The sequence below is a fragment of the Triturus cristatus genome, chromosome 3_2, assembly GCF_964204655.1.
Source record: "Triturus cristatus chromosome 3_2, aTriCri1.1, whole genome shotgun sequence".
Classification (NCBI taxonomy): Eukaryota; Metazoa; Chordata; class Amphibia; order Caudata; family Salamandridae; genus Triturus; species Triturus cristatus.
The window spans coordinates 569,144,578-569,171,514 of NC_140584.1; the positions used below are offsets into that span (position 1 = coordinate 569,144,578).

Sequence of the window (26,937 nt, forward strand, 5' to 3'; positions counted from 1 at the left end):
AGGTATGCATCCCTGAGGTCCAGGCGGACCATCCAGCCCTAGAGAAGATCCCTGAGGAGGTGAATACCTTCCATCTTGAAGTGGCGGTAAACCGGCCACTTGTTGAACTCCTTAAGATTATCACCGGGCGAAAGCACCCGTCCTGCTTTTCCACCAGGAAGAGGTTGCTGAGGAAACCTTAGGGATGGAGGGTGGAGGGCACAATAGCCCTTTTCCGAAAGAGGTCTGAAAGTTCTCTATCAGTTTCATCTGTTCCACCGGGAAGGTAAGGGGTCTGGGGCGCACCATATGGGTAGGGTATTCGAAAAACTCTTATTTGGAAATGCTCTACCGTCTGTAAGACCCACACGTCTGAGGTTAGGGAGGTCCAATTGTGGGCAAATAGTTGTAGTCTACCCCTATTCTTATATCCATCGAGCTCTGAACACTCACGTTGTTGGTTATTGTAGGACCCATTGCCTCTTCCTCTGCCAGCCCTGCGAAGCGGGTACAATCTGGTAGGGTAGAAGTTCCCGGGCCTATGAGGGTCCTGCCGCTGTCCTCGGTGAGGCTCTGCGGACTTGTAGGGGGCTTGATTGTAGGGTCGGCTGGTCGAGCGCCCCCAGTCACGACTGGCTGCGCCAAAAACGTGCGGTGTGAAGATACGTTTTATTGACATTTGGGCCTTGTCATGTCAAGTGAATGTGTTGACAAATTTACCTAACTCCTTAATGAAAGGGTCGCCAAAAAGATTGCCCTCCGTCACCGGTCCAGCTTCTGAAGTGGCCAGATCTCCCAACTTAGGGTCTATTTTTAACAGTAACAGCCTGCGTCATTCAGTGGATATTGCGGGTTTCGCATTCCTTAAGAATATGACTGCTCTCTGTGCCAAAACCAGAGAAGGCCTCTGAAGAGATACGCGTGCCAGAGGTTTTTGCGTCCTCCGCCATGTCTAGTACCTCCACTAGAGAACCTGCAGTGTCCAGGAGTTTGTTCTGGCATGCACACCAGGAACAGGCTATGCCTTTTTTTGGGTCACGGATAAACTTGGAAAGGAAGGTGGCCACATATGGGTCCTCCTCTGGCGTAAGGAGACTTTCCCCTCCAAAGCCGCTCTCGGGCATTCTGCTCAGAGACAGCTTCTAACTTCCTTGTTGAGCAGTTTACGAAGCCTGGCAGCCATATATGCTGCTACCTTAGGGGCAAGAGTCCATTCCGCTGACCTTGGATGCAAGAGATCATCCGGGTTTAACATTTAATTTCCTGTGTCGGTTTCCGTAGCCTGACCTGCCGCGGCAGGTCTGCTGGAATCTGTCTCCTTCCGAGGTCCTGGGGGACTCGTCCGGATCCTTCATAGGCAAGGTTTCGGGGTTCCCTGAGGGACCTCTGAGGGGCGAGCGGTACTTGAAGGAGTCTGGGAGTCCATAAAGGCCTTCAGGTGCGCAAACGCATCAGCATTTACTCCAGCATCCTTAACGCGCTTGGGTTTAGGGTCTGTGGCAGAGTTGGAGGGCTGCCTTGGAGATTGGGGTTTCTGGGCCCCAGAAAGATCTTCCCTCAGTTCGAGGGGTTTTTAGCATTGGGCCTGACGCTGGAGTATTTTCCTCTCCAAGAGTGCTACCACCTGGGAGACTGCCTTGAGGATAAAGGTGTCGATGACTTGGCAAAAATGGTAGTCTGTGGAAAGGTAGGTAACCTCTTACTCCTCTTCATAATAACCCTCAAAGTCCTCCTTAGTATAAACAGTGGGGACTGTGGTAGGGGTTAATATAGGAAATTTCCCTATAACACTATTTATAACCCTGAGGGTAATGATGAAGGCCTGGGACCACTTCTTCCTTCTCTTTTTTCTGGAGGTTTGTGTGTCTACCTGGGCTGGTCCCTTTTGTATCTGGTGTTCTCTTTTCTTTCCCGAGTCACGGGTGTCAAAGCTCCAGGCAGGGCTCTCACGAAATAATGGCAAAGAAACACTGAGGCAATAAAGTGTGAAAATCTTCCCCCGCATGTGAGAAGGAAACGACCATGCGAGTCTCTCTGTGTTGAACTGAGTGGAAGGAAGTCTCACCGGTCACACGGGAGGTAGAGATGCGCTCAAGCACGAAACTGAAATTGGCGCGGTCCCCTAGCGGCCGGAGGGCCGCACCACACAGAGAGAGCCTTCAAGGGGAGAGAGCGGCTGCGAAGGAAGCAAGAAACGCAGTGGTGGCTGGTGAGAATTGACAGTGGTGAGGCTTAAAAGTTTGTGATGAGTGGCTTGTGGCGAGCGAGCGCTGCGAGCAAGCCTGACAGCCACAAGGGGGGTTCGGGGGGTGTTCTCCACCCGAGAAAATTTTGAAAAAAGAGTGGGCAGATGGTGAATTTCAAGCATATTTGAGAAAGTAAGAAGGTTAATAAAGCAATTGTTAATTTCTAGTTTTTACATCAATAATGCTAACTAATATTACTGCAAATAATCTCTGTGACGATCTCACATGAGAGGTCCTGTTTTCATTTAAAAGAAACTTTTTATATGGATTTTGCATGAAACAAACACAGCATTTCTCTGAAAAATGTCTATAATAGCCTTTCACACACCTACATTCAAAATAAATTAAAGGAATATTGTATTTAAAACAGTTTGTTTAAGAATTATTCAATGTCATCAGGGCAAGAATCCCAGCAGAACAGAGCTGGCTCTATAAGTGGACCCATGAAATTCTGGGGCCATGGGCCGGAGCTGTGCCCTTTTTGTCAGTGCCTTAAAATGTCTCTGACCAGCCCTTGTGTTTTTGTTTATTTCCTGACGCATGGCTTGCATTTTATTTCTTGCATTTGGAAGCCCCTGTTTTCATCAAACCACTTTACATAGGCTGCAAGCCATTTTCAGGCCATAAACAAACACTTCTGAGGGTCACCTCTTATTTTTCCTTCCAAATGACTCTCACCTTCCTTTCCATTCTCTCTCTGCATGCGTCTTTACTCTCAGCACAACTTTCCCTAACACGCGCTTATGTTTGCCTTAATCATCATTGAACTTTCTGCAAATTGCTCACAACCCACTTAAGATAAAGATCTCATCTTCATTGGAAAGTGATACCCCTGCAACTTAACTCTACCTACTCTAGCTTATATATAAACTCACCAAACATTTGCATGAACTCACATTTCCCCCCCCCTAACCCGCTAATGATCACATCTAACTTGTTACTTTAATCTACCACAAAGAAACTGAAGTGCATGCATCAAATGGTTTGCCTGCTCGAGAGCACCAGACTAATCCCAATAATATTGGACTAATTTAGGAATGTTTACTGCTTCCCAAACACAACAAAATGCTGTCAGAAACGGTAGAACATTGGCTTACAAAATCATACCGCCTTCTTAAAATATTGCCAACTGACTAAATATGCAAGGGCGAACACACTAAGATTTAATTCAAACTACATTCTCGATGATGACAAATTCCCTAAAAAACCCTGGGACGACTATCCTAAGGAAAGCTAAATCAGACCCCACTGCCAAGCGCCCTTGGAGAGGAGGCTTGTGCAATTTACGATTGGTGGCGCGAAAGCAGTCAATTTAATTTTGCATGTGAGCAAGCGAAAAGCGAAGCCTGTTGTTTTTTTGTTGGGGGGCGGGGGGCATTTTTCGAAAATTGTGTCTTTTGAGCAATATTCAGCCCTATTTCTGTGATAATTGTGCCAAACAGACAGGTTTTTTAGGGATTTATCAAGTAAAACACATTCATTCAAGCAATCATTGACAATTTTTAAAATGAGTAAAATGGTAATTTCACCATATTTTTCCAACAGCTGCAGCCATTGGGACATTCTGTGGCAAGGCAGCAGCCACAGGAAGTGAGTGAACTTCAGGCCTCTGATTTTTTTAATTTAAACATTTTTTATTTGCATTCATCTTTCTCACAACATCCTCCTATTTTGACATACATTACATAGTCAATGTCTGCCCGCTGTCTAATAATTGCAGAGTTGTCGGCTATTCCAAACATAGTGCCATATAATATACTCTGGACAGCCATTTACAGTTTCTCGTGGCATATCAACTATTACTGCATAATAATACTCATGCTGTTCATTCTACCCCAACAACATAACTACTTCCCTTCCCCACCCCTATCCCACCCTCCAGTGTGCTCCGCTGCAGTGTACAATTCCCAATATAGTCTGATCTATAGGTATTATGTCTAGGATATGCTGCCTCTATGGGACGACCTCCATCCTTATGTTGGCAGCTACTCTTCACTCCTATAGCCCCTCCAATCCCCATGTCCCCCCCACGGCCTCCAATAAGAACTTCAGGCCTCTGATGCATTTACTTCAGTCTCCCCACAGGGGCAGCAGCTTACTATTTGTCATGAAAGGGAAAGGGCTGCATGAATGCTTCCTATCAGTATTGCTCAATCAATCAAACATTGCCAGGGGGACAGTTTGACAGGAATGTGCCAAATCAAATAATGGAGGGAAAAGCTAATAGAGGGAAACGAAGAAGAGAGCGAATACGATTTCATGAGAGGAAAGTGGGAAAAGAAGAAGGGAGAGAACATGGGAGAGCATTGGACACTTTTTTGCACTTGTTTTAAACCCTAGTTTTGCTGAGTGGTATGTTTGGACGTGGCACGTGATTTTTGTAGATGTTCTTCCCATTTATGCACCTAGGGGCCTATTTATGAAGGGTTTGCATCGCATTTTGACCACGCAATGTGGCGCAAGCATGACGCAAACCCTAAAAAGCAATTTATCAGGTCAAGCAAGGCCACTTTGAGTGTCTCTGTGTGACTTGATAAATCAGGAGTAACGCAACCAGTGCAAATGGCTGCGTTGCGTTACTCTGCCCTGGGAAGGCAGTCAATGAGAGTTGCATGGGTGTTCTCAAGCAGCTCCTATGGTTTTTGATGCATTCCTAGATTTACCATCACTTGTAAACCTGGGAATGCGCCAAAAAAATACGCCTTCTCAGGGGAGGCATAACGAATAGAAATATCTTCATTTCTCCTTGTTACTTCCTCTTTCAATATAGAGGAATATGTCTCGGACTGTTTTTGTGTAGAAAGGTGCACAAAAACAGTCCTGCATGCCATGCAGGCACATGCAAGGGTGCTTGCAATGGCACTAGGCAGCCCATTGTGCGCCAGTGCTTGCAAAAGGACAGGAATGCACAGTATTGTAAAAAGAAATACACCCCATTCCTGCCCTTTCCCTGTATTGTAGCACAGCAAGATTACTTGCTGCTCTGCGTTACTTTTTTATAAATAGGCCCCCAAATTTCTTTTAGCGTTGATGCTGATATGAGGAATTCTGTTTTGAGTTTCAGTTCCCTTTGGATCATCGAAACTGGTAATCTGCCACAACAGTGATATGCACTGATACCATTAAATACTGTCAACCTCTCAAACTACAGCTAGCACGTGGCCCCCATGCGTGAGCACTTTAACATCTTCTCGCTCTTTAGCCATAGGCATTTTGCATCTTGGAACATGTAGTGTCAGATCCGAGGACTGACTTAAAGCTACAGAATTTAAATAATAGGCGAGGACAGGTTGCGGTTGGCACACTTGACCCCGGGCCACTCAGCAACAAGATTGTCCAAAGGTAAAAGTTGGGCTTGAGTATTTCCAACTTTACACTCTCTCAAGATATGTGCGTGGGAGGTAATCTGTATAATGTTCCGTCTTGAAAGGTTTAGGGTGTTAATACACAGAGGGGCTTGGGAAGAGAAACGCTTTCATTCCAGTGCAGATAATAAACATATATACCACACAAAGCTCCCAGAGGCACTGTGTAAGGCATGCATTGCATTAACTGGTTGTGACATCCCACAGATTAACCTACACGTGCCTGGGAGCCATCCATCATCTAAAGTTATTACTCATAGGCCAGGCCTGGTCTGACAAAGAATGCTTGCCTTTCCTCCCTGTAGCACGTCCAACGGACTGTACTGCCTCAAACTCCCTGTCTCGCTGAATGTTAGATATCTCTGTTTAGAGCACGTTGCCTCATTTGTTTCCGACTAACACAGGATTCGCTGGAGTAAAAAACAAGCATTTGCAATGTAATAGGCCCCGCATTTACGCAAGTTTGAGCTATTAGCATTATAAATGATAATGCCTTTTATTTTTGTTTTCATTTTTAAAACATAAATAAAAGGCATCGTCATTTACAATGCCAATAGCTTAAACTTGCGTAAATGCGAGACCTATTGCATTGAAAATGCTTGTTCTTCTTGCTTCTGCAAGCTCATGGTTTGGGTGGTGCCTGCAAGTATCTTGCCATGCTGGGTTGGCATAGTTGGACGCAAATGTTCTAAACCTCCATGCCAGGGATTGAGTGCCGCAGGTCAAAATCTCTTTATTTGAATGTCAAAGACAATCATAAAAGATGAGCTTAAAAGTATAAATTTATACATGAGAATCCATAACAACCATACAGAAGTACATTGATTAAAAATCAAGACTTTTCAGGTAAAACGGCTGCCAGAAGAAGCTGTTCACTCTGAAGCAAACATCAGTACTTGGCAACAGTTGTGAAACCTGAGGGCAACCCTACATTGTTTTGAACTGTGAGAGTTAAAAAGAGCGAATAAATATTGTATCCTAAAAGGTTTATATAATGTTCAAAATGTCATAAAGTGCAGCAGAGATTGGGTGGAGACATTATCATAGGGACGTTTCTTATCTGCTAAGCTCCCATAATGACTCAGCGGAAAGCACAACATATAGTGCCAGTTCTTTCAACAATAAAACTTTTCCCCAGTTGTTAATCACATATGTTAAATAAGGCTCTAGGCCGGAGCGTATTTTCAAATTCGGACACGTGGTTTGCTCAATTCTAATCGTTCCCCTTCAGCGCAGCATTTATCCAGAAACAGATGTTTCACAATGATCTTATCAGCCTTGCAGACAGATAAGGGTTTGTCAAACAAAATGGATTTATCCAGCTGAACATGAATTCGTTTAACATAAGCAAGCCACGGGATATCCAGGCCCCGTGTGCAACGTATACAATCGTTCATAATGCTGTGAGGGAGAGAGACCTTATTCCAACTTGAGAGCCTCGACAAAAGGGCTCCCACCTTAATGGAGTCCAGGGACGGCACAGCCATCTTTTCTTGACAGATATGATGGGGTATTGAATGTAGAAGAGAGAGAAGACGTCTGCAAAATCGATTTTTTTCACCTTGCAACATAAAGTAATCCCTATAGTCCGAAATTCCGCACCCCTAACTTGCAACAAGTACATGTTGATTAGAATAGATGTCCTGTAGAGAAGCTACAGGCTTATCCCCAACCGATTTAAAAAAAAAAAAAAAAAAAAAAAAAAAGTTCCTAAGTGAAAGTGAACACATAGCTTGCTTAAATTTAGTGTTTCCAAAACGCACATTCTCCGCCCAAGAAACAGAATTGAATACTAAACCAAGATGTAGTAACTTAAAAACACTTTCCATGCAGTTCTCATTAACCCGTAACATGTGCAGCGAATAGCGCTTGGGCCACAAGCCATGGTCTGCAATTTAGTGTAATTAGTGAGCATGTCTTAATCAAGCATACACTCTGTGGAAGCTTGTAACAGGCACCTCAGGGCATTTGGCGTCCGTACTATAAGCACAGACTCATCGGCGTACAACAGTAACCGCACTTAGGCACTTGTATCTTGATGTAGATAAGCCAAGAAGTGCACATAATGTGACATCTATCTCCATCACCAGCATGGCTGTCCATAATTTGCTACGATTAACTTTATCAAAGACGGAAGATAAGTCCATAAAGCAAGATATAGAAGTAATTTCATAGATATGGTATACATCCCTCGCAGTGCCTCAGGTCGTGCTCTGCCCATTGTAGTCCTCAGAATCAAAAGGGGTATTTGCAGATAAATTGCGCTTGTCTACTGTGAGTGGCAAACGATTCCAGTGCCTGGGCTGGCAGCATTTGTGAATAGTGTTGAGACTGCCCTTGGGTGAAAGCAACAGATGACAGCTGAGCCGTAATCATGGCCCCCTGTGGAGCTGGCATGGTACAGCGTCAAGAGAAGAAGGTAGCACCTTCATCTTGTCTTTTCCGAAGAAGTGGAGGGACCCCTTGTACAGTGTATCTGATCCAAGTAGCAACCTAGTGCAAGAGAAAACTGTGTTATTTGTAAAAGAGAGATGGCAGGAAGCCACATGTTTTCTCTTGCCCATCAGTGGAATCTCCTGCTGTTTCACTGCAGTATCTGCTGTTACTTCTGATCTGAGAACATACGATTATTCTTAACTTTTTTAGGACTCTCTGTGGTTGTTTTTTACATTGTAAACAAATTAAGGTGGGTCATCAAGTACATCGAAGTGTTGTTAACGTCCATGATCTCCTAAGTGGGTAAACTTAAATGTTCCGACTCCTCCATTATATCCCGTAAAGGTAACTCGCATGACGTGGTACAGCAGAGCACATGTGCACCGGTTCCCTGGAACTACATAACTGCCCTCAACACTTTCTTGTGCAGCCTCCCATTCCTCACTAGTCCGTGGACATTTGCTGGATATTTTGTCCTTGCCTCTGGAAAATAAAGCATGTTAAATATTTCTGCACATTTGAACCTCAGTAGCTCACACGTTAAACATATTTATGCAAAATGTAGGCGATTTTAACTTTTTCTAGACCATGAAAGCAACCGCAAGCAGGCAAACAGTGTGCGCGCAGAGAGGGAGCGAGCGGCCGAGCCATAATAGATCAAGCGCACGGTGGGAGACGCCATGCGCGTGCACATCGCCTGTCTGGGCACCCACATGGTTTGTCTCCCTTCGCGAACGAAAGCGACGACAATAGAGTCTCGCCAAGGCAAAGCAGCACATGCGCTGCGTTCGCTAGGCGAGACCTAAAAACATGCAGTAATACTACTACAACAGGCCTGCACTGACTGTAGGGTAATGTAATAAACAGTACACAGCTCACGGACGCATTTACTGCTCCTTCTACTCTGTACAATGCCAGTGAACCTAAATATGTGGAATAAAAGCATCAATAACAGAGTGAAAACATTATCTAAATGTAGCATAGAGCCAGTTTTCCATCACAAACACTTAATCCACAACCATAGCTAAAAACGCTCAAATTAATTATGAATTGTGAAGTTGTTTTACCTGTTAAATATGTTGTTTTTTTACACCGTGGCTACGTGCCTGTGTCTCCAGACTCTGATTCTGCCTTTAGTTTAATTTAGGGGCCAAGGTCATAAAGTGAGGTCAATCAGAACTGTACTAATGAAAAAATAGCTCTTGTCTCTCCATGACGATCCTGCCCCGTATGCAGTGCCGTTACTGCCTGGTGGCAATGCGCAGGAAGAGGGAAGAGAGAGTATGCGCAGAAATCAAATGGCCAATCACTTAATTATGTAGCACCACAACCTTTCCCAACTCATCACAGGGTGGGTGGGCCCCCACCCTGTGACAAGTTGGGAAAGGTTGTGGTGACAATGCTCTCCACTCTCTGATTGACGTGGCGGCTTAGTGATACAGGGCTTGCATTAGAAACGCCCAGGGCTCACTTTACCTCCTCGTCAAATGGGGGTGGAGACTGTGTCATGATGCTCAGTCTTTGCCGAGCTGATGACATCACAGCCCTGGGTATTCAGCCGGCAAAGAAGAAGGGCACAGTGAAAGCCTCGTGAGTCATGTGACGTGCTGCACACTAGTAAGTGTGTGTTATCGACAAACAAAATCGCAGTGACGCTGAGTGGTGCAGACACTGCCCCTTACAAGTGAGTGAGAGTATTTTTTTTAATTAAAAAGATTTGTATTTTTTTTCTTTATTTTGTCAGATTTGGTATTACTTATTTGGCATTAATTACTGTAAATGTAAAGGGGGCGAATCCCCGACGCCCATTCACAGAAACCGCCACTGGAGGGACAGTCCTGCGGCTGTCGGAGCTACACAGTTGAACAGCACAGAATTAAGGTGCTAGATTTAACCCACCATGCGACTAAATGTCCCAGATATTGGCATTACATCAAAACCATGCATTTTAACAGACAATAAACGTAAAGTATGCCAGAGAAAACGACTCATTGGAGCAGCGAAGAAAGAGGAGGGTAGAGCATCCTCCGGGGAAGTCATCGGAGGCACTGCACCGTGATTGGACTATATTTCTGGGAGATTTCTCGATTCATTTCCCGTAGCTGCATGGGAAATGTCTTTTTTGTTTATCTTGTGATCTATTGATGGCTGATGGACCAAATAAAGAGGAGAAAGAAAAGCCTAACCCAAAGCCTCCGTTCCGGACAAAGAATCCGGCGTAATTTTGAGAGGTAGTTTATTTGTTCTACAGAAAATCTTAAAAACAAATTGATTAACTTTGCTCCTGAAGGTCACCTAGATATAACCACCACAAAAAACAGGTTTTATGCAAAATCATTATTGGTGGCGTGGTTTGGATAAAATTGTTGAAAATCTTGCCAGCAATTTTCATGAATGTTTACTTTCAGATAAACTTTGGCACACTACAAAAACTCCTTTGGTGACTGTTGACATGCATGAGAAACACTGGAATAAGACAGTGATTTCTTGGGTCCTTTTAATTGCTTATCTGCAGATCAATGGTATTTTTTTTATTATTGATGATTTCTCTAAGTGGATTTAGTACACGTTCAAAATATTACCACTGATGGTACAGTTGAGTTCATGAAATATGTTTTCGCTTTAGAGGGTGTACCCAGAATTCTGGTTTCTGACAATGGTACACAATTAGTGTCACACAAAATGAGAACATAGCTTAGTGATAATGGCATAAATCACTTTACAGTATATCCTTCCAAGTAGAACGGTTTGGTGAAAAGAGCAATTAAAATTATTATAGAGGGCCTTCAAAATGTGTTCCTCTGGCTTAATAGTAAGTGATCATCTGCGGCGCAAGTTTGGAGTTATCATAATATTCCACATTCAACTACTGATGTCACTCCATTTGAGGTATGTCAAGGAGTTGGGTTTGGAAAGGTTTTATACCATGGATTAATGATGGTATCAATATTGAAACAGCTACAATTGCAGAGATCAGAAGAAGAGTGAGTATGAAACAGGCTCAGTTGAAAGAATTACATGACAAGACATGTATTGCTAAAAATTAAAAGATTAAAATTGATGATTGGATGTTCATAAAAAGAATGGTTTTGTTGCCACAGGTCCGTCTAAGTTTCAGGCTCCCCAACTGGTTGAAAGATAGGGAAACATTCTGTATTGTTGAAAGGAAAAGGATGGTGGAATGTGAACAAAGTATTACTTTTAAACTGGCTCAATCTACCATTTTGAACAGAGCCAAGGTTCATGTTGAAATTTCTGATATACATTTTGATATTGCTACTATTCTGCAAAAATATATTTCCTACTGCGAAACAAATAACTATGTTGTAAATCAAATGTTTGATAGTGAGCAAACTGAGTTCTGACTCCAAAAATATGAATGTTTAAACAAATGATAATGCACATATTATATCTCTGAAGATATTGACACTGATAATGTTCTTTGAGCTAAAAAGGAAATTGTTTTACCAGCAAAGTACAAAGAGTTTGAAATGGGATCATTTGTTTATTGTTTATTTATTTATTTTTAGGGGAAAAGAGAGGTGTTGTATCTTTGTTACCTTTGTTCAGTTTTTAATTGATGTAAATGCATGGTTCTTCGCATGGGTCGTCTCTGTTGTATTACTTACCTCTGGCAGGCTCGTGCATCGGTATCCTGGCTCGTGTCACCCTCGAATAGTGTGGTTTGTGATTCAACTGATGAAAGTTGACAGTTGACAGTGACGTGTGTTGGATGTTCCTGCTGTGCAGGAGGTTTTTTTTATTGCATTAATAAACTTGAAGTGAGTACTTTCCTTCTCTATATCTTGATTTCATGAAGCATAGAGGCAACAAGGACCCTGTGGCACCGCACATTGTACTACCATCTTCACAGACCTTAAGGGAGATAACAAAACGGCCTAATAACCCCATACAAAGAATGACTAGAATGTTTTTAAGACAGTGCCTCCCCAATCATACCTCGGATATACTCTGATTCATAATCTCATGGTCCAAAGTATCAAATACTGCAGCTAGTTCCAGCAAAACAATTCTTTTCACATTGTTTTTCCCCATTATATTTCTGGTATAATCATGGGCAATTACAAGTCATTTTCTCTCACATATCTTACGGGCTGTGGGGTAAGCCTAGCTGACATTGGTCAGTGGCATTGGAATCTTCAGAAAAGTCAAGATCTGTTAATAAGCAATTTATCCTTCATTTTAGGCAGAAGTGCTATAGGCCTTAATAATATCATCTAGTTTACTTGTTTACTATTTATGGCGGATATTATGATGGATTTGTTGGTGCCAGGGGGTGTCCATGGAGTGAGGCCTCTGGATGTCTGGGACAATCTACTACCATTCTATTGTGAGCTCGTAATGTATGTCTATGAAGTGTCTGTTCATGTAGTAAGAGGTAGAGCATCTGGAGAGTTTGGGTGGCTGTATCTCTGAAAGCAGGGGTGCTTTAGGATTTGTGATGTTTGATCCCTACCGGTCAGGCAGCTGATAGGCTCTGTTTAAGGACATGATACCCCAGTTAAGGCATTCTACATGTATGGGGGAGACACCATACGAGTGACTCAAATAGGAAGCTGTAGTATCAGAAAAGCTGTGCCAGCAAAACTCTGGGCAGAGAGTCCTCTTTTGTCATATTTGAGGCTTGTGGGGGGGCGGGGAAGGGGTTAGGTGTGGGATCTATAGGGGAAGCCTCTCACAGTGGGCACCGAATAACATTAGGGCTGTTTGATATTAAGCACCACTTGAGCATCATTACTCTGTTTGTATCCCAACAGCATCATACAAACAGGTGGTTTAACTTGTTTGCACCACTTTTATCTTTGGCTGTAAAGTGGAATGGCCCTGACCGTAGAACATCCTTAAACACTATTGATAGGTACAGTGGATGATAAGTAGGAAATGTGCAGACCCATAGACACCGTTGTTCCTTCATTCTGAGATAAACCTAAAATTGATGTTTTTCTCATTTTGTTTCTATGCACCTTCAGGTGTCAAATGACATTGTTGCACCTTCGAAGCCAGTGGAACCTGAAAGCATGGAGCTTGACTTTGAGGGGGATGTGACGGAGCTAGAAACCTTTGGAGTGACGTGTAAACCCTTGAAAACTTTTAAAAAACCCAGCAGCCCTGTAAAACCCAAATCTTTCCCTGCACCTCTCTTGACCAAGCTGGAACTAGAAAAAAAGGTTCTTTCCAGTGGTGTTTCGAATTCCGAAGATCTTCTCACCAAGGAGCAGAGAACTGAACAATTGCCCTGTAACTTTAATGACCAGAGTAACCGAAAGCGCTCAGTGCCCTCTTACGAGAGCTTGTTTTCTGATTCTGATGATGCCCAGTCATTTAAAGGATTTGCATCTGATGAAATAGAAGAGTTTGTTGAATCCAACTCTGATGCAGATACAACTGAAGTTTCAGAAAGCAGTTCTGAGATCCGAACTAAACGAAATTGGTCAAAGGAAGACACCAGCACTGACAATGTTGGGAGGAGCACTTCTTGCGCTAGTGATACAGATGAAGAGCGTTTAGTTATTGATATTGAATCCAAAGATAGTGAACGTTGGCCTAAAGATAAAGCATCTGGTTCAGAGGCCATACCAGATACCCCCAGATCTCCATCCCCTGTGCCAACTGCATCAACAAACTCATTGAGAGTTGGACGGAAAAAGAAATGTAGTCCCAGTAAACCTGCAACTAGACTTTCCAAAGACGTTGACCCTGTGGGGCAAATTTTAAAAATGCAGGTAGAGCTCATGAAGTTAAACCCCAAAAAAGCAGCCGAACAACCTGTGGGTAGTCCTGACAAAAGTTCTTCTGTGAGTCTGCCTCCAATTGTGAGCCCTACTACTGAAAATGCAACAGGTGCAACAGCCACTAAGGAGTCTTGCGAGACTGAATCACGTGAGTTTTTTTTTTAATAACATTTGAAAAAGATTACAAAGTGTGCCATGGTATATACTTTAGAATCTGTGGTTTGTTATTTTATTAAATGGAACTTAGAAAATCATATTTTAGTGTCAATCTGGACAATTTGTTTTCTTCATTTCGCTGAAGGCAGTAGCGAAAAAAGCCACATTTTGCAGAATTTCGATCCTGCAGTCCATGAAACAGGAGAACAAAGTTACCAAAACAATGCCACAAAGGCAATAATTTTTTATGAACATTTGTTTCGTGGTGATTCAGGTGTTTTGCACCATAGAATGGCAAAATGTTAATAAAATGAACCCCTAAAGAACAGCAAAATTCTGCAGGATTATGTGAGGCAGAACACTTTTTAGGAGCACTCAGCAAACTGTCCTCCGCTGGCAGCATTGCACTTTTCGTGTTTCTATGCAGTTATGCGCAGCACTAAAATTAAATGTATGTAAGGCTTTGGTCAGGAATGTGTTTTACCTAGCTATAAATATGTACTTTTGAGTCAAGGAAACTGGAATGGCGCAGTATTGTCCTGTATGTGATGTCACTTAACAATTAAGCAGAGCACATGGTTCCTCACAGAAACAATTGGCATAGCCAATAGGTCTCGCCTTTGCGACCGTATAAGTGTTTAGTTATCCAGCACAATATCCTTGGTGCAACAACATCATATGTTGCATGGCTAAACACTTATAAGGTCCCAAAGGCGAGACCTTTTGGCTATGCCAATGCTTGTTATTTTTTACTGTAAGCCACGTTGCACAACAGCTAATCTTCTGTGCAGAATTTTAAAAAAAATAAGTCAACTGAATTCACATAGGGAAAACTATTGCTTTACCAATGCTTGTTTATTAACTGACTAAGATGGTAAGGCAGGCCCCGGCCTCATGACCCTGTCCTCTTTCCTTTTCTGATGACAGGTTCTATGACTCCAAAGCAGGGACTAAGGCTGCCAGAGCATACGCGTCTTTCTTCTATGTCTACTTCTGCTATTGAGATTTTCAGCTTACGTTAACCTGTATACACAGTTGCCATGTTGGGATGGTATAGGATTTGCAGGAAATTCCTGGATGACGAGTGAAAGTTACGAGCTGACCCCAGGCCGTATGCAAGTGAGAAAGCATATGTAAACCATGTGCAGCATGGGGTCAGAGCTTAACGCAATTGAATGCTGCTGATGTCCCAGGAAGTGGCAGCAAATCATTTAAAAGGGGCTGCAGCCTGATGAGCAGTACCATGATACTCCATGCCACGTTTTTCTACTGTATCATCCAATACTCATCGCATGCTTGGAGCAACCCCCCAGCATATTAATCATGTTTACCACTTAAATTGTAGAAGGTAAAATGAATATATCATATGCCTTTTGCTGTTTGCGTGTTTAAACCATAACGTGCAAAGTGTTGTACAGAAGGACTTGACCAGTTAAAACAGCAGAAAAAGGGAGTAAAGATTATGGCTATTTTTTGTGGTTAATAAAGTGAATCACTGTGTCATGCCCTAGGACTGCACTGTGGTGGGTGTTCACCATGTAGTGCTCATGCTGGGGGGCAGCACACACTGTCTTACTAAATGTGCAACCATGTCGCAGGGTAAGACCAGTGTTTACTGCCCCAAAGGAAAACAAGGGAAGCCATCGCCTCCTCCTGACAGGAGACTGCTTTGGAGGTCCGAAAAAAACAAACAGAACAAACTGCCGCCGCCGACCGGAGCAGCTGTTTTGAAGCACACTCGTGCTTGCGTCAGTAAAGTCCTGGGAGCGCGCGTGAGAGAGAGAGAGAGGGGGGGAGAAGGAGGTGAGCTCAGGAGTGGTGCGCGCGCAGTCTGCTCTTTTTGGAAGCACATACTCGTGCTTGTTGTGCTATTGCTAGCTCCCGCAAGGTGGATGCCGCCACTAGCACGAGTATGTGCTTCGAAAAAGAGCAGAATGGCGACTAAAGGTCCTCCTATGAAGCGCATGAGCACTGCGTAGGCGAGACCTAAAAAGGCAACAGAAGCACATTCACTGTTACAAAAGTAGCTTCTTTACAAACTTATTTCTGCTGGTGGTTCATTGTCTTTATAGTGTGCTTTAAAGTATTTATCGTATTGCTTTCAAATTGTCTTATTTATTGTAGCATTTGGTATAGTGTCACCTGGCAGCCTCATTCTTTTGAGACATTTGCACCGAGATGATTACAACCTGAAGTGAGTGTAGATTTACTCATTTCAGGAATCCAAAAACCATTCTAGGTTACACCTACGTCTCCATTCGTAGTTTTCCAGGCTAAATCCGCGAATGTTGTGTGAGTTCTGTTTTTGCGTACATACACCAGTATATTCTCACACACAAGAAAATGTGAGCAAGATTTGGGCGTGGATGTTAATGCTGTCACCCTTTCTGGCAGGTTTTGAGTATTGATGACCCCTGGTAAAGGAAATGTACCCAGGCATGCCAATATATTTTTATTACAGAACGCGACTGGTGTAATAACTTTATTTTGTCATCTCAGGCGTTCTAAAATAGTGCGGTACTTTGTTATGATAGCATTTTTGAAAATATTGCTACAAAGTGAAAGGTCGAGAAACCTGAGAAATATTATTACCTCTTTGATTTCAAGTAGATAACCCTGCCTGATGTTCTCCCTAATGTTTCTATTCAAATTCTTCAAAATAGCAGGGACGTGGATTTTTTGGAATAAACTATCTACTTGTCCATGGGACCGGAGGTTTAAAAAATCTAAGTGCCCTGAAAAAAAATAATTAACTTGTCGGTTGTTTGGAAATTTACTTCTGACAAGAGCAGAACTTAAACGTTTTCGGGATAGGAAAAAAGGGTTTGTAAGAAAAGTGAATTTGCAAACACTGCAGATTTTCACATGAGCAAACAATGATATGCATATCTGCTCACGCTAAAATGCAGTCCACAAACTTTTTGTATTTGTACGTTTCCAGGCCTACTTCTGTAAACTCGTGTGATTTCTTGAAAGCAGTAAATGCGATAATTGAAGTAATACTCGCTAGGAGTCTAATCTTCGTTTTAACTTTGAAGGTTTTAGTATTTTTATATATCTCGCTGAATTGCTGCTGTTGGGGGAGCTGTGCTCAATGTCCAGGGGGTAAGTGGTGTTTATCGCCTACCTGCACTCTCACTTTTTGAGCAGCCATTTTTCTGGATCAGCGCTGTAGTGGCTGGACCCCTGCTTGGTTCAGGGCTACATAAGTGCCAGATGACGCATCTGCGCTGCTGGTGCGCCGACGGCGCGACAAAGCCAATCCCGTCTGCACCCATCCACGCCCGACCGGGGCCAGGGGCCAGAACCCTTGCCTCTCCTCCTCAAGACTACTATTTTTATACCGGTATGCAGCTCAAACAGCTAAACAGAGTTTTAGGACCAAAATGTGCCCATTCCATTTCTCTCAGCGAGTCTGTCGTCGGCTGTTCACATTGCTTGTTTAAGCTCCTGCCATTCCCTCTCACCCCCTACCTTCCCGGAAATTATATAACTTGCTTCTGCTAAATTGCAGATCGCTGCCTAAACACGCAGCGGAGATTTCCATTCTTTTAAAAGACCTAGATCCAGAAGTTTTGTTTCTTACAGAAACTTTGCTCAATTCTTGTTCAGAGCCTGATATTGTCCAATCTCTCCCCCTGGTTATCTAATTCAGAGGGTGGATAGAATGACAGGCAAAGGTGGCAGTATCGCTATTATTTATAAAGACCACCTGAGCTGCCGCTTGCTCAGCAGCCCGCTAACAGACTGTGAGAACTCTAACTTCTCAATAGGATTCACTCCCACTCTTTCGCTGTCAGGTATCCTTGTCTATCGCCCGCCTGGGCCTATCGGACAATTTTGCAATGCATTATTAGAAACAGTTGTTAACCTTGATAGTACTGCTGCTAACCTCATTCTCTTAGGAGATTTTAACTTGCATATCTGAAAGAAACACGTTAGTTAGATTCCTCACCTTAGAATATCCCCAGGCGTCAGACTGGATCCGGAAGATTTTTCGTCACCCCTTGCGCGTCGCTAGGCGTCGTCTGCGGCTCCGCGTCCGTCGTCGGCGTCGTGCGCCGGAATGACGTCGTCGGAGTACTTAGACGCCGCCCTCGCGCGCTGACGTCAGTTCTTCTTTTTTCCGCGCCAGTAAGCGCAGATCCGGGAGAGCTACCCCTTTAGTCACTTTTTGACTAACTTTTTCGATCCTTTTTGATCCTGTCTCGACTCCGGTGCCGGTAGGATGCCTGGTTTTAAAGCCTGTGCTGACTGTAGCCGCTTGATGTCGGTTACGGACCATCACCGCCGGTGCCTTTACTGCTTGGGCCTCGACCACGACGCGGCGTCGTGTTCGGACTGCAAGGCCCTGACCTCGAAGGCTAGACGGGAGCGGTCCCGTAAGCTTCTCGAGCTTCGCCACTCGGCTCCGCGCCCCTCTCGATCCCGGTCCAGGAGGAGGTCCAAGGATCGGTCGCGGAGCCGCAGCCGACGTCATCATCGGTCGTCGGGATCCAAGTCTTCGGGTAAGTCGAAGCACTCCAAGAAGTCCAAGAGGCGACACCGCTCTTCGGACTCCCCTCGCCGGTCGCGCGACTCGGCCGAGGGTCAGGGTGGTTCCACCCCCGCGGCTCCGGCGGAGCCGCAGGTGCCGCGCAAGTCTCCATACCCACCGGTCCCTGGGACTGACGCGACGCCGGCGGAAGTCAGTGCCTTCCTCTCGGCCATGAGGAACCTGGCTCCGCCGTCGACGCCCGCTGGCGCGCCTTCGGGCCCCGCGGACCCGACTGGGCAACCTTGCCTGCCGGCGGCTCCGGCCCCGGCGCCGTCGACGGCTCCGGCCTCGACGCCGCAAGCGCCCGAGGGACCCGTTCCCGAGTCCCCGCCGACGCCGGTCGACCTCGTCACGCCTCCTCCGCCGGCGTCGACACCGGTACCACCTCCGACGCCGACTCCGCTCGGCGTCGAGCCCCAGTTCAGCCCCACTCCGGGCCCGGCGCCGGTACGGCGTCGATGGACGCCGCGTTCGGCGCCGCTGGAGACACATTTTGTCTATCGCCCGGCTCCGATCCTTCCTCCTGCATACCAGGAATCGGATGATGGGGGCGAATGGGAGGGATCCGAGGATCCTATGGCCGCTCAGGCTCAACTGTCACAGGACTGGGCAGATGAACTGGGGGAGGCCAGTGGTCTGGATACCTGTCCGGACACTGGATTCATCTCTCCTCCGACTGTGGCTTCGGAGGAGGGTGCTGCTTTCTCTGTGGTGCTGTGCAAGGCGGCCGCAGCCCTTGGGCTCGAGCTACCTGCCGTGGCTGTGAGGACTAACGTCCTCACTGAGGTGCTTCAGTCTGCAGCAAGCTCCACTGAGCCTCTGCTGCCATTCAATGAGGCCCTCACTGACGTTCTGCAGGGCACCTGGTCCAAGCCCTCCACAGTTCCTTCTGTGGACAGGAACGTCGCCAGGCGCCACCGCCCTGCTCCGGGCGACCCCAGTTTTCTGTCCCAACACCCTACCCCCGAGAGCCTGGTTATCCAGGCCTCTACCTCCCAATCCTCCTTCCCGACCGCTCCGCCGGACCGGGATTCCAAGAGGCTGGAACAGTTCGGCAAAAAGCTGTTCTCCTCCCTTAGTTTGGGTCTGCGGTTTTTGAACACCGCCTGCCTCTTGGACCGTTATTCCCACTCTCTGTGGGATACGGTGGAGGACGTGCTGCCCCTGTGTCCGGAGGAGGTCCGGACACGACTTACCCAGGCTCTGGCCGATGGGAGGGATGCAGCGCGACATGCTATCCGATGTGGGCTTGACACTACGGACTCGCTGGGTAGGGCGATTTCTACCTCAGTGGCGCTTAGACGTCACGCCTGGCTGCGGTCCACGTCCTTTTCGGGCGATGTCTAGAGCACCCTCATGGACATGCCCTTTGATGGCACTCGCCTTTTCGGCGAGAAAGCGGACAGTGCGCTGAATCGCTTTAAGGACTCCCGGGCTACGGCCAAGTCCTTGGGCCTCTCGGCCCCGCGGTCGCAAACTTCCGCCTTTCGCCCCTTTCGTGGCCAAGGAAGGGGTGCCTCCTCACGTGCGCCTAGCCACCAGCCGCAGAACCAACATGCGCGCGGACGTGGTTTCCGCCGAGGCGGTTCTGGAGGACGACGCGGTCAGTCCACATCCACCCCGGCAGCATCCGCCTCAAAGCCTTCCTAGTCCGAGCTTTCAGGCCCATTCCACGCCAGTGGGCGGCAGAGTTCGCCATCACCTGCTCCACTGGCAGTCCATCACATCGGACAGGTGGGTGCTGCAAATCATCCGAAGGGGCTACTCCCTCCCCTTCGAGACGACCCCTCCAGCCATGCCACCGCAGCACCACCGTATCTCGGGGGATCATTTGATTCTTCTCCACGAGGAAGTTTCGGCCCTCTTGGCCAAGGGGGCCGTCGAGCGCGTTCCGAGCCCAGAAGTAGGTCGTGGTTGTTATTCCCACTACTTTCTGGTTCCCAAGAAGGGCAAAGGGGGCCTACGCCCTATCTTGGACCTCCGGAACGTCAATGCCTTCCTCCGGAAGGAAAGGTTCAAGATGTTAACTTTGGCTCAGGTTCTAGCTGCCCTAGACCCTGGAGACTGGATGGTAGCGTTGGACTTGCAGGACGCATATTTCCACATCCCCGTCCTGCCGGCCCACCGGCGTTACCTGCGGTTCACGGTGGGCCAAGAGCACTTTCAGTTTACCGTGCTCCCCTTCGGCCTCACCAGTGCCCCTCGGGTGTTCACGAAAGTGATGGCGGTGGTCGCAGCTCATCTGCGCAGATCAGGGGTTCCAGTCTTCCCCTATCTCGACGACTGGTTGTTGAAGGCGGGCTCGCCCCAGACAGTCGTCTCCCACCTCCAGACTACGGCGGATCTCCTGCATTTGCTGGGATTTTCCATCAACGTGCCGAAGTCACACTTGAGTCCCTCTCAGAAGCTCCTCTTCATCGGAGAGGTTCTCGATTCGGCGCAGTTCCGGGTCTATCCGCCGGAACTGCGGGTCCGGGATATTCAGGCCCTGATTCCCATCTTTCGGCCTCTATCCTGGGTTTCGGTCAGGCTAGTGTTGCGGCTTCTGGGGCTGATGGCCTCCTGCATCCTACTAGTGCATCACGCCAGTCGGCGCATGCGGGCTCTGCAGTGGGACCTGAAGTTTCAGTGGGCCCAGCATCACGGCAACCTGTCCGACCATGTCTTGATCTCGGAGGGCACTGCACGGCAGTTGCAGTGGTGGCTCACGGACCGCGATTGGGTCACGGGCAAGAGCCTCTCCCTTCCCCAACCGGAGCATGTCGCAGTGACGGATGCGTCCCTCCTGGGATGGGGTGGCCATATGGGAGAGGCGGAGATCAGAGGCCTCTGGTCTCCGGCGGAGTCTCGTCTCCACATCAACCTGTTGGAGTTGAGAGCGATCCGACTTGCACTGAAAGCCTTCCTTCCCTCTGTCAGAGGAAGTGTCGTGCAGGTGTTCACGGACAACACCACCGCCATGTGGTATTGCAACAAACAGAGCGGGGTGGGGTCATGGACCCTTTGTCAGGAGGCTCTGCGCCTCTGGACGTGGCTGGAACACCAGGGCGTCACCCTAGTGGTTCAACATCTGGCGGGATCTCTGAACGCCAGAGCAGACGAACTCAGCCGCCGGTGCATGATGGATCACGAATGGCGTCTGAACTCCGAAGTGGCGCAAGGTCTCTTTCAGCAGTGGGGAGAGCCTTGGTTAGATCTATTCGCCACCGAAGAGAATGCGCAATGTCAGCAGTTCTGCGCGTTGGAATTTCCAAGGCGGCACTCGCTCGGCTACGCTTTTCGTCACGAGTGGAGTTGCGGTCTGTTGTACGCCTTTCCGCCTATACCACTTCTGCCCAGAGTGCTGAAGAAGATCAGGCACGACCGGGCCCAAGTCATCTTGGTGGCTCCGGATTTGGCACGAAGGTACTGGTATCCCGAGCTACTCAGTATGTTGACCGATCCTCCGATACGTCTGCCCCTTCGGGAGGATCTTCTGTCACAGCAGCAGGGGACGGTCCTCCACCCGAACCTGTCCAGCCTCCACCTCCATGCGTGGAGATTGAGCGGCGGCAGTTGATGCCATTTGACTTGCCTCCTGAAGTCTGTGATATCATTCTGGCAGCCAGGCGTCCCTCCACAAAGACGGTATACGCCTGCCGGTGGAACAAATTTGTGGCATGGTGCATAGCAAAGGCTGTGGATCCCCTTTCCACCCCTCTTTCTGAGGTTCTACTATTTCTTCTTTCTTTGGCCCGGCAGGGCTCTGCCCTGGGCACCCTGAAAGGTTATCTTGCTGCCATCTCTGCCTTCTTGCGGCTTCCTTATCAGCCTTCTCTTTTCAAGTCCCCTGTAGTTACACGCTTTCTAAAAGGCATTACTCACACGTTCCCTCCTGTCCCTTTTGTAATGCCTCAGTGGGACTTGAATCTTGTTCTCACATTTCTAATGTGTGCTCCCTTTGAGCCTCTTCATAATTGTCCTCTTCGTCTGCTGACGCTTAAGACTGCTTTTCTGGTAGCCATCACCTCGGCTAGACGGGTGAGTGAGCTCCAGGCTTTATCTTCAAAGCCTCCTTTTCTCTCTGTTCATCCGGACAAGGTTGTCCTTCGGCCTCGTCCCTCCTTTCTTCCGAAAGTGGTGACTCCATTTCATCTTGGGCAGTCTGTCACCTTGCCCACCTTCTTTCCGCCTCCGCATCCTTCCAAAGAGGAAGAGAGGCTCCACCGTCTGGACCCAAAACGTGCGCTCTCCTTTTATCTGGACCGCACTAAGCAGTTCCGGGTGGACGACCAACTTTTCGTTGGATACGTGGGTGCTAAGAAGGGGAAAGCTGTGCACAAACGGACCATCTCTCGGTGGGTCGTTTTGTGCATAAAAATGTGTTATTCCTTGGCAAAAAAGGACCCTCATGTTGGGCTGCGCGCCCATTCTACTCGGGCCACAGCGGCTACTACCGCTTTGAGACGTGGTGTCCCTTTGCAGGACATCTGTCAGGCGGCGACGTGGGCTTCGCTACACACGTTTGCCAGGCATTATTGCCTTGACAGCCAAGTCCGGAGGGATGGCTTCTTTGGCCGTTCTGTCCTCCAGGACTTTCTCGTGTCATCTTGGTTCGCAGACCCACCACCGGGGATGGTATTGCTTGGGTATCTATTCTAAGGTGAGGAATCTAACTAACGTGTTTCTTTCAGATGAACAAGTTACTTACCTTCGGTAACGATGTATCTGTAAGAAACATTAGTTAGTTAGATTCCTCACCGACCCACCCATCCTCCCCGTTCTGCGAACTGACATCTAGGGTTAAGGTTATCCTTTTCAGGCTCCTAGATTTTATTTTTGGCACCAGTGTCGGTCTTTGCATGGCTCTGCGTTCCTGGCGCGGAAAGCTATGTACAAGAACTGACGTCAGCGCGCGAGGGCGGCGTCTAAGTACTCCGACGACGTCATTCCGGCGTACGACGCCGACGACGGACGCGGAGCCGCAGACGACGCTTAGCGACGCGCAAGGGGTATTGCTGACGAAAAATCTTCCGGATCCAGTCTGACGCCTGGGGATATTCTAAGGTGAGGAATCTAACTAACTAATGTTTCTTACAGATACATCGTTACTGAAGGTAAGTAACTTGTTCTTTGATGTGTTCTTCCTTGACTGCAACAGAATTGTCTCGTGATCTCGCGCCCTATCGGCTTTCTCAGAAGGTCATGCTTGCGACCCATGTTAAAGGACACCTCCTCGATCCCATCTTTTCTAATTTGGAGGAATTAAAGGAGAAAGAACCCACTACCCTACCCTGGTCGGATCATTCCCTGACCCCCTTCTTTTGGACCCCCTCAAAGGCTACCCCTCTAACTCGTCGAAGAATCTAGTAAGATTCTTGACGCAGGAGGGTTTTCAGCTGTGATCCTTTTGGACCTCAGCGCAGCCTTTGATACGGTCAACCACCGAATTCTGTTCCACCGTCTTAGAGGTTTCGGGGTGACGGTACAGCCTTAACATGGTCGCAATCCTTCCTGGAGGAAAGATTTTTCCAGGTGTTTGAGGGTGAGGCCGTTTCAAAATCTCTGCCCCTCCACTGTAAGGTTCCCCAGGGTTCGTCCTTGAGCCCCACTCTTTTTAATGTGTATATGGCTCCTTTTGGGGTTCACATAATCACATACGCGGATGACACCCAATTGGTGGTTGCACTGAATCATTCCGACCAGGCGTCTAATGGCCTTCGTCCCTATCTTGAAGTCGCCAAGTGGATGAATCTGTCGCATCTAAAATTGAATGGTGACAAGACTTAGCTTATGGTTCTTGGCCAATCCTTTCTATTTTAAAGCAGACACAATGTGGCCAGCTTGTATGGGTCCTGCCCCCGCCCCTAAGGCTGAGATAAAAAGCCTGGGTATCTGGCTGAATCAGGACCTCAGCTTTAAAGTTCAGGCCAGGAAGGTTTTTGCCTCTTGCTACGGCATCCTCTGGATGCTCCGTAAAGTGCTCCCCCTTCTTCCCTTCCAGGCCAAAAAGCTGATGATCCAGGCTCTCAACCTGTCTCGGATAGACTACGACAGTGCCCTATACGTAGGTGCGCCGAGCTCGGCAATTGCGAAGCTCCACATTGTGCAAAATTGCGCAGGATGCTCATGGGGATCCCGAATCAGCACTCTGCAAGGCCCGCTTTGCATTCCCTCCACTGGCTCCCTGTTCAGGAGAGTGTCAATTTCAAGGCTCAATGCATCACCCATAAGTCGCTGGAAGGGAATGGCCCACCAATCAACCATTCTATGGTTCAGCCCTACCGGGTGAACAGGCAGCTGCTTTCAGATGAGCTCCACCTGGCAGTTGTACCCAGAATCAAGAAGGCCAGCTTTTCGCTTATAATGCAGCCAGAGTTTGGAACTCTCTTCCATTGCATTCACGAAAGGAACCTAATCATCTGGCCTTCCGTTAACAGTTAGACGTGGCTTTTCCCCTGTGTGTCTTCTTCTGCATCAGTTACCTGCTTCAGCGCTGGGATGCCTCCGGGTAGCCATGCGCTATAGAAGTGCTGTTTCATTCATTCAAATCTGCACTATCGCAAGGGTGTATAGACTATGGTTGGACTTTTTTACCTTTCTTTAATATTTGAGCCCCTCCTAATTACATGTGTTAGCCAAGACCTTTTGTTTTTGTTAAAATTATATATGGACAGTTTCATATATGATTAACATCACTGTGATGATGGCATTCTGCTCTTTGACATGGAGCACATCAGCACGCAAAGTAGTTTACCGTTGACTACTATGGCAAAGTGTGCTTTTTTAGATGAACAACAATTTACAATTAACAATTTAGAGGGCCAAGCAGTTCCCACAACAATAGGTTTTATAAAACCATGCCAAAAAAGAACACTTATTGAAAAAACCAAAAGGGTGGCTATCCGCGCCAGACCTAGTGTCTGCTGGTATGTCATGTTTCCCATAATCTTGCTGAAACTAGTTTTACACAAATATGTTTTCGAAAATACTAACATGTATCAAACACATTGTAATAAACGATGCCTCAAAGAAATTATACTTAAAGGTGCAGTTTACCAAAATGTTTTTCTTCTAGTTGCTATTTTTTGTGTACACTTTATTTTGAATGCAAAGAATCGTCAATATTGCTTTGAGGCTTTTGCAAGTATGTGCATCTAATCAGGAAGTATTCTGGGAGTTGAGCTGGGCCCTGTTGTCCAAACGAAAAAAAAACATGAAAACCGGATGTCCTCGACCCACCCCCAACAATGTCCAGGCGTTGGGAGAAAGGAATTCCACACCCCTGAATGAGTTCAACGATGTATTGTTAATTTTTTTAATTGTTTTATGGTTTATGATGGATACCTTTTACTGCAGATTCCTTACCTTAAGCATATCCCCCGGTGTCAGACTGGATCTCGAAACATTTACACAGACTTGCCTTCAAGGTCTGGCAAGAGGCCCTCCACGACTCTGTATTGACTTAGTTCCATCCAAAAATGAAAAACAGGCCTGCATACATCAGTTCCTTTATTTGTGGAACTCTGCTCCTTTTTTTCCTCATTGGTTTGACTATGTCCCCTCTTAAAACTACCGGATTTAAACCGTACTGGGACTGTCTCAAACAAATGTCTGTGATAGACCAGCACAAGGTATGCCTGAGGTTGGGCTCAGGATATGACTCTGTGTGGGGAATGCGCCCTTATGAAATCCGAAGGCGTTACAGAAAAGTGAAGCGAAGCAGTATGTCACTGAACACTAAATGAAATCGAGAAAGTCCTGCTCTCGTTGGAAGTCAAGAACGCAGACCTGCTCCTGAGGTCGTTCTCACAACATTTCCTCATTGCAATTGAAGGCTTCAGGTAAGCCCAAATCAAAATCAAAGAGAAAGCACAAAAAAGCCAACTGGGACGCGTCCCCTTCCCACCTCTCTCTGTCTCCAAAGAAGTCGAGAGGGCATCAACGGGCCACTCAGTCTCAACCCCGATCCACTGTGGAGCTGATTTTCATGATGCACCCTGAGTTCCTTGGGCTATCTGCAACATAGCAGCAAATCAAGGTCTTCAGGGAGGCCATGCGGTGCATCTTTGGCACTCATCTAATTCCCTTCATGGCCTGAGGATCTGCAGTCTCTTGCAGTCTGATTACAGCTGGCATATACGTCATCCATGCCGTTTGTGTCTCTAGAAGCCACTTTGTTGCCAACTTTCCCTCTGATGCCAAACTCTGGTGCCTTTGAAAGGTGCCCGGATGGTGGCAGAGGAGGAATCTCTACTGTTGCTGGTGTCTGACTAAGACTGCAGAGACTGTAGGCAGCAGTCTGTGCCAACAGGACCAGTTACTATGACTCTCGAAGACTAACAGCAAGGGAATCCTTTGTAATTAAGTTTAGCAACAGCAGGCTTTAGGGGAGGGCACTCCTGCACAAAAACTATAGAGAGAGTATGGTTATTCAAATCAATCTACACTAAGACTAGAGCAACTTTTAGAGACCTGGTAGAGAC

At 46.8% G+C, this 26,937-nt stretch overlaps 1 protein-coding gene across 3 annotated transcripts in view; it reads left to right on the top strand.

Annotated features, from left to right (window-relative positions):
* Window positions 1-26,937, top strand: part of ICE2 (interactor of little elongation complex ELL subunit 2) — an 825,537-nt gene that overhangs the window by 540,011 nt on the left and 258,589 nt on the right. For all 3 annotated transcript variants that reach the window (XM_085648299.1, XM_085648300.1, XM_085648301.1), the window contains one exon: window positions 13,018-13,927. In XM_085648299.1, the coding sequence (XP_085504425.1) occupies window positions 13,018-13,927 (910 nt within the window). The remainder of the gene's footprint in view (window positions 1-13,017; window positions 13,928-26,937) is intronic.